The 14606-nt window shown below is 36.2% G+C and overlaps 1 protein-coding gene across 5 annotated transcripts in view; it reads right to left on the bottom strand.

Moving 5' to 3' along the window:
* The window catches only part of COL19A1 (collagen type XIX alpha 1 chain), a 339181-nt gene that overhangs the window by 321508 nt on the left and 3067 nt on the right, over positions 1-14606 (bottom strand). For 4 of the 5 annotated variants that reach the window (XM_001135236.6, XM_063813156.1, XM_016955766.4 and 1 more), the window contains exon 2: positions 4388-4510. In XM_001135236.6, the coding sequence (XP_001135236.3) occupies positions 4388-4478 (91 nt within the window). In that variant the 5' untranslated portion in view covers positions 4479-4510. Of the gene's footprint in view, positions 1-4387; positions 4511-7596; positions 7677-14606 lie in introns of all 5 variants that reach the window. The other variant, XM_016955765.4, reaches the window with a different exon arrangement.

The following is a 14606-nucleotide window of genomic DNA, read 5'->3' as shown; positions in this document are numbered from 1 at the left end:
ATACTTTCTATACCCATTCATATAAATCTTCAGTTTAATACAGTATTAATCATAGGTATGTTGAAATCCCTCTTTTACACTTTTTTTTTATTATTATTCCCTGAAAGTATGTTGAATTCCTTTTTTCTCCTCTCGAATGGCTAAAAAGCTCAGATCAGCTAAAATCCGTTATTTTAATGTTTTGTTTTTTCAACTGATTTAATACCTGAAAGATCTGTGTATACTGCTGATACTCAGACTGAAAATGGACTAGTTGCTCTCTGGACACAGAGGCTTCTGGCCTTAGGAAAAGCCAGGGGATGAGGTCATTCCTTGGGTAATACAAAAACAAATGGGAAAATCAAAGTTACAGTCCTCGTGCAAAATAAATGTAAACGAGTTCTGTTATACTCTTTGCAGTTTAGTGAGGGTTCTTGTATTACTTATACACCAGTTTGCTGATTGCAGGGAAAGAAAACATAATTTGTCTGGTCAAGATATAACTTATATTTTAACTTTGCTAAAATGCACATATCTCCACACATCTGTACTTTAATAACAATGTATTATGAATAATACAATATGACAATATTCAATTAACTGTGACATAAGGCTTCCAAGAGGTAATGAGGGGCATACATTCAGAAGCCTGCCTGTCCACCTGATATCCGGGAAGGGTCCTACATGGCAAAGGTTGACCATCTTCCAAGAGGTCTCATAGGACAGGATTTATTGCTTTGGTGAATTTACCAGTGTCCAAGGTCTAGCCTTTGACCTTGCAGGCTTAGAAATTAGATTTTGACAACACAGAAAGCACAGATGCATTTCTCAGGAGCATGTACCCTCACACCTCCTCCCCCTCATTCACTTGGCTCCAGTCTCCCAGTTTTTCTTGCTATTTCTTCCACATGCCAAGCATGCCGCCGCCTCAGAGCCTGGGGACCAAGTGACTGCTTTCCAGGTGTTCACGTGCCTTGCCCTCACACTGCCTTCATGCCTCTGCTTAAATGTCCAATTCTTCCAAAGGAAAATACCTAGTTAGAAGCTACATTATTTATCTAATCATTGTGAAGCTTTCCTCCACTTTCAAAATTTAGGAGTTACAAAGTACATTTGTCAATGAAGGATTTTTACATGGTACCAATGTTGAACACAAGAATTTCTTAAAAACACAAAATAAAATTCTCTATATAACAGCATACATTTTACTCTGAGTTTAAGCGTGAAGTGTTTGCCAACTAGTAAAAGCCACATTTTGGAATAATAGGTTTTTTTCCTTGTAATTCCTTGTAATTAATAGAAAACTACCTTAGAAGGGCTTATATGAATAGTTACAGGCCTAAATTTAAATTTATAATCAAGTCAATCTGGACACTTAAACTGAGGATTTATCATAATGAAAGGAAAATGTGTTATTTAAAAAGCATTCTGTCATTTCTATTTATTTAGCCTGTTTTTTTAAACTCTGGTTTTCTGTTTCTTATTGCTTTTTATGATGATATAGTACTTTTGCCTTAGAACAGATGAAAGAAAGTAGATGAAACTTTAATTATTTGATACATAGTCTATATTAGAGGAAAGAGTTTTAAGCAACTAATTAAAGCAAGTTTTGAGATTTTCTAGCATTGTATATATTTTAACACAATTCTCTTCCCCACCTTCTTTTGACAAGTAACTGAGCTGAAACTGCCACATTCAAATGGAAGTTCATTTGCAGTGGGAAAATAAACAAATATATCTTATCCCATGATCTCAATAGGCAAATTGATGAAAGAATATGAAATGACTGAATTTCTAATACCTTCAAAATTTTAAAATTCAAGTTATTATTGAAGCTCTCCATATTACTCTTAAATTCTGTCCCAACGGTGACAATTCCAGGTAACTATTTAACATACCATAGAGTTAAGGTACAGCAATTAAAAGGTCCAATCTATCTGTCATATATTTAGGTTTAATAGTAAACTGTTGACAACTTCACAGACTCCAGCCCTGAAACCCTAGACTGTCTCTCAGATTTGTTATATTTTATTTTTAGATGTAATCACTTCCCTCCGGTAAATGGTTAGTGACCACACGCGCAGGTCTGCACATGAGGAAACTAAAAAGGGAACCTTGCGCTGTGAACCAGATACACAAGACACAAGAAGGGTCTCCTTCCAGGCCATGCCCAGCTTGTCATCTTCTTCAACAATCCCTTTGATAGTGCTGTGCTGACATTTTCAATTAATGCAAATGATACTTGAAGTTAAGCAATTTCCATCACACATTCAGTACGTGTTGCTTTACGAACACCCTCTACCAAATAGCATGATAAAAACAAACGTAATTTTTTCTTTTATTAATTTCCCTTAATGCTTCATGTTAAGTGAATCTTGTTAGGGTTCAGATTAATTTTGAATTCACATTGTTGGGAAAATCTTTCAAAAGATTAATTCAGCAAAGTAAATTGGATCAGAATATATGCATTTTGGTAGTCCTATACATCATGTAACCTGATTAAAGAGTTGAGATACTAGAGCTACAAAAGCAAACATTCAGGGGAATCCCAAGATGGGGAAGTGTTAGTTATGCAAGATGATTACGTTCTAGACATCTGCTGTATAGTACCGTGTTTATAATTAACAGTACTGTGTTATACACTTAAAAATTTGTTAAGAGGGCAGACTTCATGTTAAGTGTTCTTATCACAATTTTAAAAAGTTACTAAAAGCAATCAATAAAATAAAATAACAAAAAAAGGGAACCTTGGCATAAAATGGTGCATAAAATGCAAGGTAACCAGGTGAAAAGAAAAAAGAAAACCAAAATGTCTGTTAATTATCCCAAAGGTAAGTGTTTCTCTAAGAGTTTTCCTCAGATAATCCTGCATTAGATTCATCTGTGGAGCTTGTTAAAGATGTAAATTACCAAATCCCACCCCAGTACGACCTGCAAAATGGGAATATGCGATAGGAGGCCTCAGGAATCAAATACGTCAGGTGATTCTTTTTCATGCTAAAATTGGAGAACCATTTATTTAGGTCCTTCAAATCCTTGCTATCATCAAGAACATTTACTACCCACTAGCATGTGCCTAAAAACTGTCCCTATTCAACCAAAGATTCATTCTTCCTTCTAACTAAAAAAGTCCTGTCATATCAGATTAAATTGCAAAGCACATTACCTACTATATTTCTTTACAAAAAAGACAAATTCAGAAGAGTAGAAATAGTATCAGAATAAACTCCGCTGCTGTAACATCTCTTTTCCTTTTTTACATAGTTGTAGTTGCCATGAGTCACAGCTGATTAATTTCTCACTGAAGAAAGAGTTTCCCCCCCAAATTGTATGACAGCCACAGGATGTCTTTTGTACAATAACAGAATATTCAAACTTTCATGTGAATTATTTTAGGAAATGCACCTTCTGCCAAATAATAAAAAATCATAAAGACTTACATAACACTCTGAAAGACTACGATGTGTTAGATCTTTATGAGTAATTATATTTTATGTGTGTCTCAAACTCAAAAGTCTCTCTAGAGTGGGTTTATACTTGTTTAGCAAAAATTATTGAAAAAATATTCAAAACAATAGGCACAATAATACAGTCTCAGAGTACATAATCATATGTGATTATCATCAGAATACATTATATGTGATCGTTTGCATAGGAGAGATGAAGTTTCTCTTTCCCTAGCAAATGGCTTCTCCAATGTGTCTAATTCAACCTTGTAATATGAATTACATTTAGCTGAGTAACTTATACACACTCAATGTTCAAGAAAAGTCTTCCAAATTAACCACATAATCAATTTAAAAAAGCAGAGATGAAGGTAAATATTTCAAATTGCCCTTAAGCCTTTTGGAAATATTTATGAAAAGACTGATACATTTAATAATTGCAAATATTGTCTATTTAGTTCAAAAGGTGCTCTAAAGATCTGTCAACCTTTTGTTTGCCTCATCTGAGATACTACAAAATGAACATATAATTAAACTACATTTCCTTTTATACCTCCTATCCGATTTTTCACTTTTTCCTAATTAAGATTAGATATGTCCTTGTCAATCCTAATTAGTAATGAGTTTCCATACTTATAACTTGAATAATTATTGAAGAGGAAAGGGAAAGATACATAATGTCATATATACACACAGAGGCACACATGCATGTATGTATACTTGTAAATATTGAAGATGAAAGGAAACATAGACTAATATACTATGCATATGAAAAAAATGAGGTAATTTTAGGAATTCCTAATGTGCATCATGGGAAGATCAATGGAAGAAAGCAATGAATTGTAATTTATTCTGTTATAGTACATTAATCTATGGCCTTTTCAATCTTAACAAGATTTGTTTTAATGACTTAAAGGCTATAAATAACATTTGGTGATTAGGCAAAGAGTTGGCCTGGATACCTGTCTTGTCCCTAACGGTCACGGAAGTGGAAGCAGGAAGCAGAAATATTGACATCCAAAGCCAAAGTTTCCAAGGGCCAGTGAGTCTCATTGTGCCTTGAAACCATGTGAACGGCCACAGATCTGCAACAGAAAAAAAAAAATTTGAATAAAGTTTATTGTATGCAGCTCCTTTCAACATCTCCAGAAAATGTTACCAAAGCAAAACCAATCAATGTTACATCATATATCATCATATAACAGGAAATATGATTATATATGCAATGGTGTATCTCAATAGATACCTTAATCTGTATGATAAGAGCTCTGAAAAGATTTTCAGATTAGTTTCTAGTTAGTTATTGATGTTGATACAGCTTCTTATCAGTTAAATTTTCTCTGCTTTTAAATTTTTTTAAGCAACTACACTTAAACTGACACTTTTTTATTTTTAAACATTGTGGTCAAATACACACAATATAAAATTTATATTCATAACCATTTTTAAATACAAAGTTCAGTGGAATTAAATAAATTTATATTGCTGTGCAACCATCCCCGCCATCTGCAGAACTTTTTTCATTTTGCAAAACTGAAACTCTGTGCTCATTAAAAAATAATTTCCCATTTTCCTCTCCCCCAACTCCAAGCAGCCTTCATTCTACTTTCTTTCTCTATGATTTTGACTAATCTAGGTACTTCATATAAGTGGAATCATTCAGTATTTGTATCTGTTTTATGACTTTATTTCACTTAACATATGTCCTAAAGGTTCATCATTTTGTACATTGTTTCAGAACTTCCTCCTCTTTTAAAGCTGAATAATATTTCATTGTATGTATATACCACATTTTGTCTGTTCATCCATCAATGGACATTTGGGTTGCTCCCATCTTTTGGCTATTGTGAATAATACTACTATGAACATGGATATACAAATATCTGTTTGAGTCCCTGCTTTCAATTCTTTTGGGTATATAGAATCAGAAGTAAAATTGCTAACAATACAATACAATAATTCTATTTTTAATTTTCTGAGAAACAAGACTACTGTTTTCTATAACAGCTGCACGATTTTCATTCTTACTAACAATGCACAAGGGCTCCAATTTCTCCATATCCTAGATAATGCTTGCTATTTTGTCTTTTAAAAAATATATATACAGGCCGAGCGTGGTGGCTCATGCCTGTAATCCCAGCACTTTGGAAGGCCGAGGCAGGCGATCACAAGGTAAAGAGATTGAGACCATCCTGGCCAATATGGAGAAACCCCTTCTCTACTAAAAATATAAAAAAATTAGGCACGGTGGCGGGCACCTGTAGTCCCAGCTACTCGGAAGGCTGAGGCAGGAGAATCACTTGAACCTGGGAGGTGGAGGTTGCAGTGAGCTGAGATTGCGCCACTGAACTCCAGCCTGGGTGACAGAGCAACACTCCATCTCAAAAATAAATAAATAAATAAAAGAAATAAATATATATATATAATTACTATCCTAATGGGTGTCAGATGGTATCTCACTGTGCATTTGATTTGCATCTCCCTATGTATTAGTGATGTTGAACATCTTTTCAGGTGCTTACCAATCATTTGTGTATCTTCTTTGGAGACATGTCTATTCAACTCCTTTGCCCTTTGCCCTTTTATTTATTTATTTATTTTGGAGACAGAGTTTCGCTCTGTAGCCCAGGCTAGAGAGCAGTGGCGCAATCTCGGCTCACTGCGACCTCCACTTCCCAGGTCCTGGTTCAAGCAATTCTCCTGCCTCAGTCTCTCGAGTAGCTGGGATTACAGGCACGTGCCACTATGCCCAGCTAATTTTTGTATTTTTAGTAGAGATGGGGCCAGGCTGGTCTTGAACTCCTGACCTCGTGATCTGCCCACCTTGGCCTCCCAAAGTGCTGGGATTACAGGCATGAGCCACCATGCCCAGCCTCCTTTGCCCATTTTTTTAATCCAGTTGTTTAAGTTGCCTATGCTTTTTGCATTGTATAATATACAATGATTCATATTATTAAAATATAATTATATTATTCACAAGTCTGTTTTTCCTTCTGAATATTAGTTTTACATATTTTGGCTTAATTGATGTCATGTTTTCTATAAACTTAACTATGTTGTTATTGGATTGAATAATCACTGTTACTGAAGTGATTACTGCACATGTGAAAAGTAATCTTGCCTTATGTTTATAAAGAAAAAATGAATACGTGCAACGCCTACCTCACCTGAGCTGCCATTGACATCATATTTAATATTAATGTATTACCTCCAATAATTTTTTGTCTTTCTGAATGTACACTTCTACTCCTTTGGTACTGAAATAAAAGATTTAGTAAATAGGACCCCTGTAATGGAAAACTTAAACATCATTTAATTTTTTTAGTGAAGCAACTAATGTGGAAATAAATTGCAAGTGAAAATATAATGGCTCCCTCAGTGTATTTGGTAATTGCAGTATTATTAAAATAGCTATTCTAAGAGGTCTAAATATGCAAATAAATGTCATATCACTTGCGTGCCATCATTCAAAGTTTAATTAAGAGTCAAATATAAAAGAATTCATTATACCAGTGTCTAAATTCTATCAGTAGACACTCTGGAAAAAAACTAAAGCCACCATCTTCTTTGGTATTCTGTGTGTGCCAAATACCCTAAGATCAGCATTTTAAAATTAATTCAAGATTTCAGATCTTTCTGGGTGAATAGCTAGAAGTGGCAATTGCAATATTAAAACTGTATGTGTCGTTCTAAATATCAAACAGCTGGTTTTAAGCCTTATTTCTTTTGAATTCTCTCATCTAGATATAGTCCTAATCCTCATATGACTTTGCAAAATTATCCTAGCTATTATTTCAAGTCAGTTGGTAACTGTTAAAGAAATTAATTTTATTTCAAAGGAAGGAACTCATAAATATTGATCTTATTTTTAGAGAAATCCATGGTTATATTTTTAACCAAAAGTGATTTCTATTGGTTGATAAATTAGTAGTTTGGCACAGTGGTGACAATCATGGCTTCATGTCTGGACTCTGCTACTTGTGGAAAAGCTATGTACCTTCTCTAAGCCCTAATTTATTCATCTTCAAATTGGAAATAATACTAGGAATAAATTATTTAATGCATGTGTATTATATAGGGCCTTAACTTAGTCAATATTCAAAAGGTACCTGATATTATAATTGTTTGCTGTACATATTAATAAACAATAATTGGAAAAATTTAGTTGTACCTGTCTCTTAAGCTTGATATTTGGACAATGGAGACGTGTCAAAGCAGTCTAGAAATTTATGTTCACCGAAGCTTTGGTCCCTGTTAAAACAACAAAGAACCAGAGGGCTACAAAGCTATAAGCATATGAATTCGACCTTGACATCTCCTAATTACTTCCTTGAGCCACTTAGCTTCTATCTCATTTATCCAAAGTATTTGCAGAATAAGATTTATGGCTAGTTGACTAAATGTTCTAGTTATTGAAGAATTGCCATTCTACTACTCTACTGAAATGCCTCTCACCAAGTTCAGCAGGAACTTGAAAGAAGAATCCGTTTCTCTTCCCTTCTTCAATTCTTGGTGGCACCTCCAATAGCCGACAATTCTTTCCTTCCTGAAACTCTCTTTTATTGGCCTCCCTGATCTGACACTCTCTCGGATTTCCTTTTAAATATTCTCAGACCTTTCTTCTATCTGATTTCTTAATACTGGGATCTGTGAGCCCTCCTTTCCTCTCTTTATAATGTCTCCTTAGATGACGTCACCATTCTCTTGGCTTTAAATATTATCTGTAAGATGGTTAATCTAAAATTTACATCTCCCATCCAGTCCTCTTGACTGAACTTTAGACTGTGTGTCCAGCTGCCTATTCAAAATTCTCTCTTAGATGTCACACAGATATCTATAACTTAATACATCCAGATAAATTCCTGATTTCCAACGACAACTTGTTCTTCTCATGCTCTTCCCAGTCTCAGTAATTACTACCCATCAAAATGATCAAACCAGAAACCCAAGGACCCCACTGATTCTTCTGTCTTCCTTATCCCCATCTCCTACTTCCAAACCATCAACAAGTCATGTCAGTGTTACCCCAAACACATCTCACATCCACTTATTTCTCTTATTTCTCTGCCACTATCCCATTCAGATCACCCTGGTCTAGACCCCTCAACAGCTTCCAATTAATTACTGAATTCATTCATTACTGAATTCTGACCACAGTTATTCTCTACATAGCAGTAGAGAACTTTTCTTAAAATGAGAGTTGGTTCATGTCACTTCCTTGCTTCAAGCTTTTTAATGGCTTCCCATTGTACTTTGAATGTAGTCCAAAAGCTGTTCTACAGCCTAGAAGTCCCAAATAACCAGGCCCCTAACCACATCTCCAGCCTCATATGGTACCATTCTTTCCAGTGATGAAATTGCCAGGCTGTTTTCAACTTGAGAAGGTTTTTGTGTATGTTATTTCCTCATCCTGGAACATTCTGTGTTCATCCTTCAGTTTTCAATTTAAATGTTACTATGCGCAAAAGCCCTTACCTGACCAAGAAGCACATTGGTCTCTAGCTTAGACATTATTTTTTCTGTATACGTATGTTTATTGCTCCCCACTCAATTCTAAGTTCCATGAGAGCAGGGACTATATCTGTCTTGTCCAACACTGTATCCTAGGTGCCTTGCACAGTACTTGGAAAATCAGAGACTCAATAAATATTTGTTGAATTTTTAAAAAGTAAGAGACTGCCAATTTACAAATCTTGAGATACAGTGAAATATACTTATTTTGGAATCTGTAGTGATAATTCAATATTTAAAAATAATTCTTAAGGCATTACAAGATCTTATAATCTTTCAAGGGTCATTATCATGAATATTATTTCTCTTTGCACATTTCTTTTTTTTTTCTTTTTTTTGAGACAGAGTCTTGCTCTGTTGCCCAGTCTGGAGTGCAGTGGTGCGATCTCGGCTCACTGCAAGCTCCGCCTCCTGGGTTCACACCATTCTCCTGCCTCAGCCTCCCAAGTAGCTGGGACTACAGGCGACCACCACCATGCCCGGCTAATTTTTTGTATTTTTAGTAGAGATGGGGTTTCACTGTGTTAGCTAGGATGGTCTCTATCTCCTGACCTTGTGATCCGCCTGCCTTGGCCTCCCAAAGTGCTGGGATTACAGGTGTGAGCCACCACACCCAGCCTCTCTGCACATTTCTAAAATGTGTTCGCTATTTGAGGGTTCTATTATTCAGATCCTGATAAAATGGAAGTGTAGCCCATTCAGCTAGGAACATTTGAAAAACTTTTCATCAAGGTCTCAAAATAAATCCTTGTATATGTTTTAAAAACAAATTGTTCAGATTGTAAACCTTGCTGGAGGCACCGGGAGGTTGACCTCAACAAAACTGACAAGGGCAAAGTTTGCCTTGTGTCTTTCTGAACCTCTCCTTTTCCTGACCAGAAACCTCTCACCATTCCCTGACACCTGCTGTTCTCAGGCTTCTTCTTGATGCTCTGAACACATCTCTGGTACCTTCCCTGGATTTCTCAATTATTGGCTTTGTCCACAACCTCCTTGCTCATCAAAACTTGCCACATTTCCTTCCTGTCCCCACAGGTCCCAGCTAGGTGATTATCAAGATAGATTTACAAATGAACCAAGCCAATGTTGTCAGATTTTAATGTGTTGCTCCTCCCAGATAAAAGTTAAGCTATAATATAGATCTTTAATGCTTTCTCAATGGAGTGGCTAATGAAGAACCTCAAGCTAATATATGTGGATCCTGAGGTTTCTTAAGGCCCTCAAATTTTTTTCTCAAACTTGTCCAAAGATGGCTCACAGTACATATTAAGAAGGCTATGGAGAATATTGGTGCTATGATTTGAATGTGTTGCCCAAATTTCCTGTGTTAGAAACTTAATCCCCAATGTCACAGTATTAAGAGGTGGGGTCTTTAAGGCATTGGGTTAATTATTATGAGTGTGGGTGCAGGGCAAGAGGTCTGCATACCATATGTTTAAATATTTGAAAGTTAAAATAAAGCTAATAACACTCATAAAAAATAATATGCTTTCTCATTTTTCTTCAGCAAATACCTTCATAAAGTCTTGAAAGTCCATGTCAAGTTAGAATGTAACAGAGCAGGTGATATGGGATAAGTTGGCCTCTGGCCTAAACCAAAGTTCATCCCTCATTTTTTTCTTTCTTGGGTCCATCTGCAGCTTGAAAAGCCTCACACACGCATATGTAAATATGCCAGTAAGTCAAAGTTGTGTCCCTAATGCCTGCAAACAGCTAACTCTTGACCATTCCTTGGGCCTAGGAGTGTTTACACCTGTGGTCTTTCCCTGGGAAGATGGACCCAACGACAGGGTCTGTTAGACGCTGCGGGGAATTAAGGATCACTTTTTTTTTCAGGGAATTTCAGGATCTTGATTTTCCAGAGACTGGTCTAGAAGCTCAGGTTTTAGGTGGGCAGGTCCCCTTAGCTCTGTAAACTCCTAACCCTGAGAGCAGGTGCACATCCAGAGCAAGACTATAGTGGGGTGTTCTAAAATGTAGGGTCCAGAGCAGGCCTAATGTTGGTACTGAAGACAGGTATTATATCCGCATATTACACATAAAAAACACTAACGCTCATAGAATAATCCCAAAGCCTGGGATTCAAGTCCAAGTCTGCCTGACTAAAATGCTTTTACTGTTATATCATAATGTTTACTCTCAGGATGTGGGACAGACATATCACATTCCTACATGCATTCTCTTAAATTTTCAGCTATTTCTATCAAGATTCTGGCCAGACCCCAGAGTTCCTCAGTGCTACAAAGCACCAAAATCACAATGGTGAGTGTGCCCAGCACTGGCAGTCTTGAGTAGACAACATTGATGGAGCCTATAAAGTCTTAAAATCATTCAGACAGCCCTCCCTGTAATATATTTCTTATGGCAACAAAAAGATAATAAGTGGCTGAAGGCCTAGCCCTAACCTTTACCCCATTCCATTATTCTCACCATCATTTGCCATATGGAATAATTTTGGGTACCAGCTGGGTAAGTGAATTTTAAAACGCCATTGTCCCTTCAACTTTCTTAATCTAGCTCTTGAAATCATTAAGGCACCTATCGAAACCAAAGATATTTGAATAAGGATATAGATTTTTTTAAGTTCTTATTAATCTTTACTTGTATATAGAAAACACAAAATGAATAGAGAGGGACATTAAGAAACCTTAATCATTACTCATTACCATTAATCATAGGCATTAAGAAACCTCATCCTATCAATAGATATTCTATTGATATCTATTGATATCCTATTAATACCTGGCCTCTAGATAGCCTATTGATACCTATTGATAGGATGAGGTTCCACTATGTAACAATCACTGGGGATAAATCCGTGAGCCAAATAGGGAAAGTCCATTGTACCACTCTGGTCACAGAGCTCAAAAGTAAACAAACATCATGTTTTCTTTGAGAGACACTAAAGAGTTAAAATGAAAAACAAAAAACAAACAAAAAAACAAACAAAAAACAAAGAATAACATGTACAGCCAGGCATGGTGGCTCACGCCTGTAATCCCAGCACTTTGGGAGGCCAAGGCAGGCAGATTGCCTGATGTCAGGAGTTCGAGACAAGTCTGGCCAATATGGTGAAACCCCGTCTCTACCAAAAATACAAAAATTAGCCAGGTGTGGTGACAGGCACCTGTAGTCCCAGCTACTTAGGAGGCTGAGGCAGGAGAATCGCTTGAACCTGGGAGGCGGAGGTTGCAGTGAGCCGAAAGATCACAGCACTGCACTCCAGCCTGGGTGATAGAGCAAGACTCCGTTTCAAAAAAAAAAAAAAAAAAAAATGGTGGACTTGCTAAATAAGATGGTCAGGAGCCTCTCAGCACCAATTTTTGAGTGAGCCAAATCAAATCTGCCTGTGAAACATTAACATTTTTACTGTTAAGCCATCTAACAATTTAAAGTGTTCATTGTACATCTTTGAAACTTGGTGTTAGGTAAAAGGTCAGAGTGTTAAAGCCAACACCAAAATAGAAAATAATATGGAAAGGAACCATGAAAAAAGAGAGAAAGAGGAGGAAATAGAAAGAGAACACTTATTTGCTTTACATACGTTGTTACATTTAATGTACACGGCATCTCAACTCTCAAAAAAGTAGATTTAATTTGTTAAATGACTCAAAGAACTCATGTTTTCAGAGCATTTATTATAAAGGGAAGTAATGTGTGACTGTGTAGGTTGATTTTTAAATCAAAACTTCTTGACCACCATCCAGTATGCCTATACATACGTAACTCCACCAGGAAAATCTGGTCATACTGTTATGAAGTGACACATTGTGTAAATAAGCAAAAACAACAGGTGTTACACATCTGTTCTTTCACCAATCTTTAGAATCTGTCTTTAGTGAAGCTATAGTAGAGTCTGTAAACTATTAGAGAAAACCAGCTGAAGAGCCAAGCCTATAGAGTAAAAAATTCAAGCCAATAATCAGGCAAAATATCCCTAAGAGTTTACGACTAGGTCTAGCATTATTCCTTAGTTTTATCAGTGGCTGGAGTAATTAAATTGAAGTAAGTTTGCAGACGTCTTTTGCAATTTAGGCAAAGTTTCTGCCCTCATTATATTCTACAGAAACCTCATGACCTACACATTTTAATTACAGGCATCATCATTAATTTAGGAACTCAAGTTAAAAATTTCAAAATCATCTTCAATTTATTCACCCTCACCCCATATCAAATCTCTGTCAAAGTCTATCAAATCTATTTGTAAACGTCTTTTGAATCCATACCAACTTTCTCATCCTCGCTGAAACTGCCTTAGTTCACGTTTTTACCATTCCTAATCTGGAAAATTGCAATAGACTCCTAACTGGATTCCTTTTCTCCATCTTGTTCCCTTTATTTCCACCTCCCTACTTCTCAAGAATTCTATTTCTAAAACAAAGACCTAGTCACTTAACTGCCCTGCTCAAAGTTTTCTGGTGGCTCTTCATTGCCCACTCCAAAGTGAGGCACTCAAGGCTCTTTTACAGTGGGGCCTCAACTCATCTGTCCAACCACCTGTCCTGCTACCTCCTTCCAAACACTCTCCGCCATCAAATTATTAACAATTCACAGGTTTCTGCATGTGCTTTTTTGGCTACTGGAAAGTCCTTCCAATCCTCTCCGATCTGGAAAACACTTAGTCTGCCTTCAACGTGTAGCTCAAATGCCATGTCCTCTGTGAAGTCTGTGAGAATCATACCAGGGATCATACCAGGGAGAGTTCACTACTCACTGTCCTGTGATTCAACAGGGCTCAATACCCACTTATGCTTCTGCACACTTTATACTGCACTGCTATAACTCCTTTGCATTCTTTCTCTTCCCTATATTGAACATCTTGGAGAAAACAGATTGTATTTTATTTATCTGTGTCTTCTTTAAACTTGACATTTAGTAGGTATTCATGGGATCAATCTGTAGAATGATACAGTCTAAGGCAATACACTTGGACTAAAAATAAACAAATCAAAGGTTGGGAACCATTAAGTAATATAGACAGGTATGGGCTTAACATCTGTAGAATGATGGGCATAAAGAAAAGAATGATGGAGAAATAGAGTAAAAATTACTAAAAGAAAGCTCAGTGAACATAATTTCAGTTACTTAGTGGGACAAAAAAATAGTACTATTGAAGTTGCTCTCTGCCTCCACAGAAAGCATACTCCCTAGTTCCTAATGTTTGTACTACTTTGAAATATGTCCAACTCTATTACATTTCCTCAGTTTTGTTATTTCTTCTGTTACTTCCAAACTAGTGTCTACATTCCAGAGGGTCTCAAACCTGGGATTCCCTTTGAGCACACTTAACCTATTCTCTCCATTCTCATCAACTTGTCTGTTTTACCGACTCACTTCTCTGAACTATGATTTGTTTCCATCAACTTTTCCGGTACCATTCTCAATTTCAACCATCACAACTGACCTACATTTTTTTCTGATTACAATTCTCTTGCTCTGTTGTGTTCCACAGATATATCTATATCAATGATCCAATATCATCTTAAATTAATATATAATATATGGCCGTATTTTCAAATTCATCCATTTTTCCCATTTTTTTTCAATTTGAAGGGCTCTACTGGTTTTCTGATCTAATAATCTTAAAACTTCACAATTACTTTTGATTTCTCTTAAAGAGAGGAGGTCAGAAATCCTTTGTGCTTCATAACGTATGCATAGATAAGAGAG

Source organism: Pan troglodytes, chromosome 5 (assembly GCF_028858775.2).
Source record: "Pan troglodytes isolate AG18354 chromosome 5, NHGRI_mPanTro3-v2.0_pri, whole genome shotgun sequence".
Classification (NCBI taxonomy): Eukaryota; Metazoa; Chordata; class Mammalia; order Primates; family Hominidae; genus Pan; species Pan troglodytes.
Note: the sequence above shows the minus strand (reverse complement) of the source record. Positions and strands in the feature narration are given on the sequence as shown.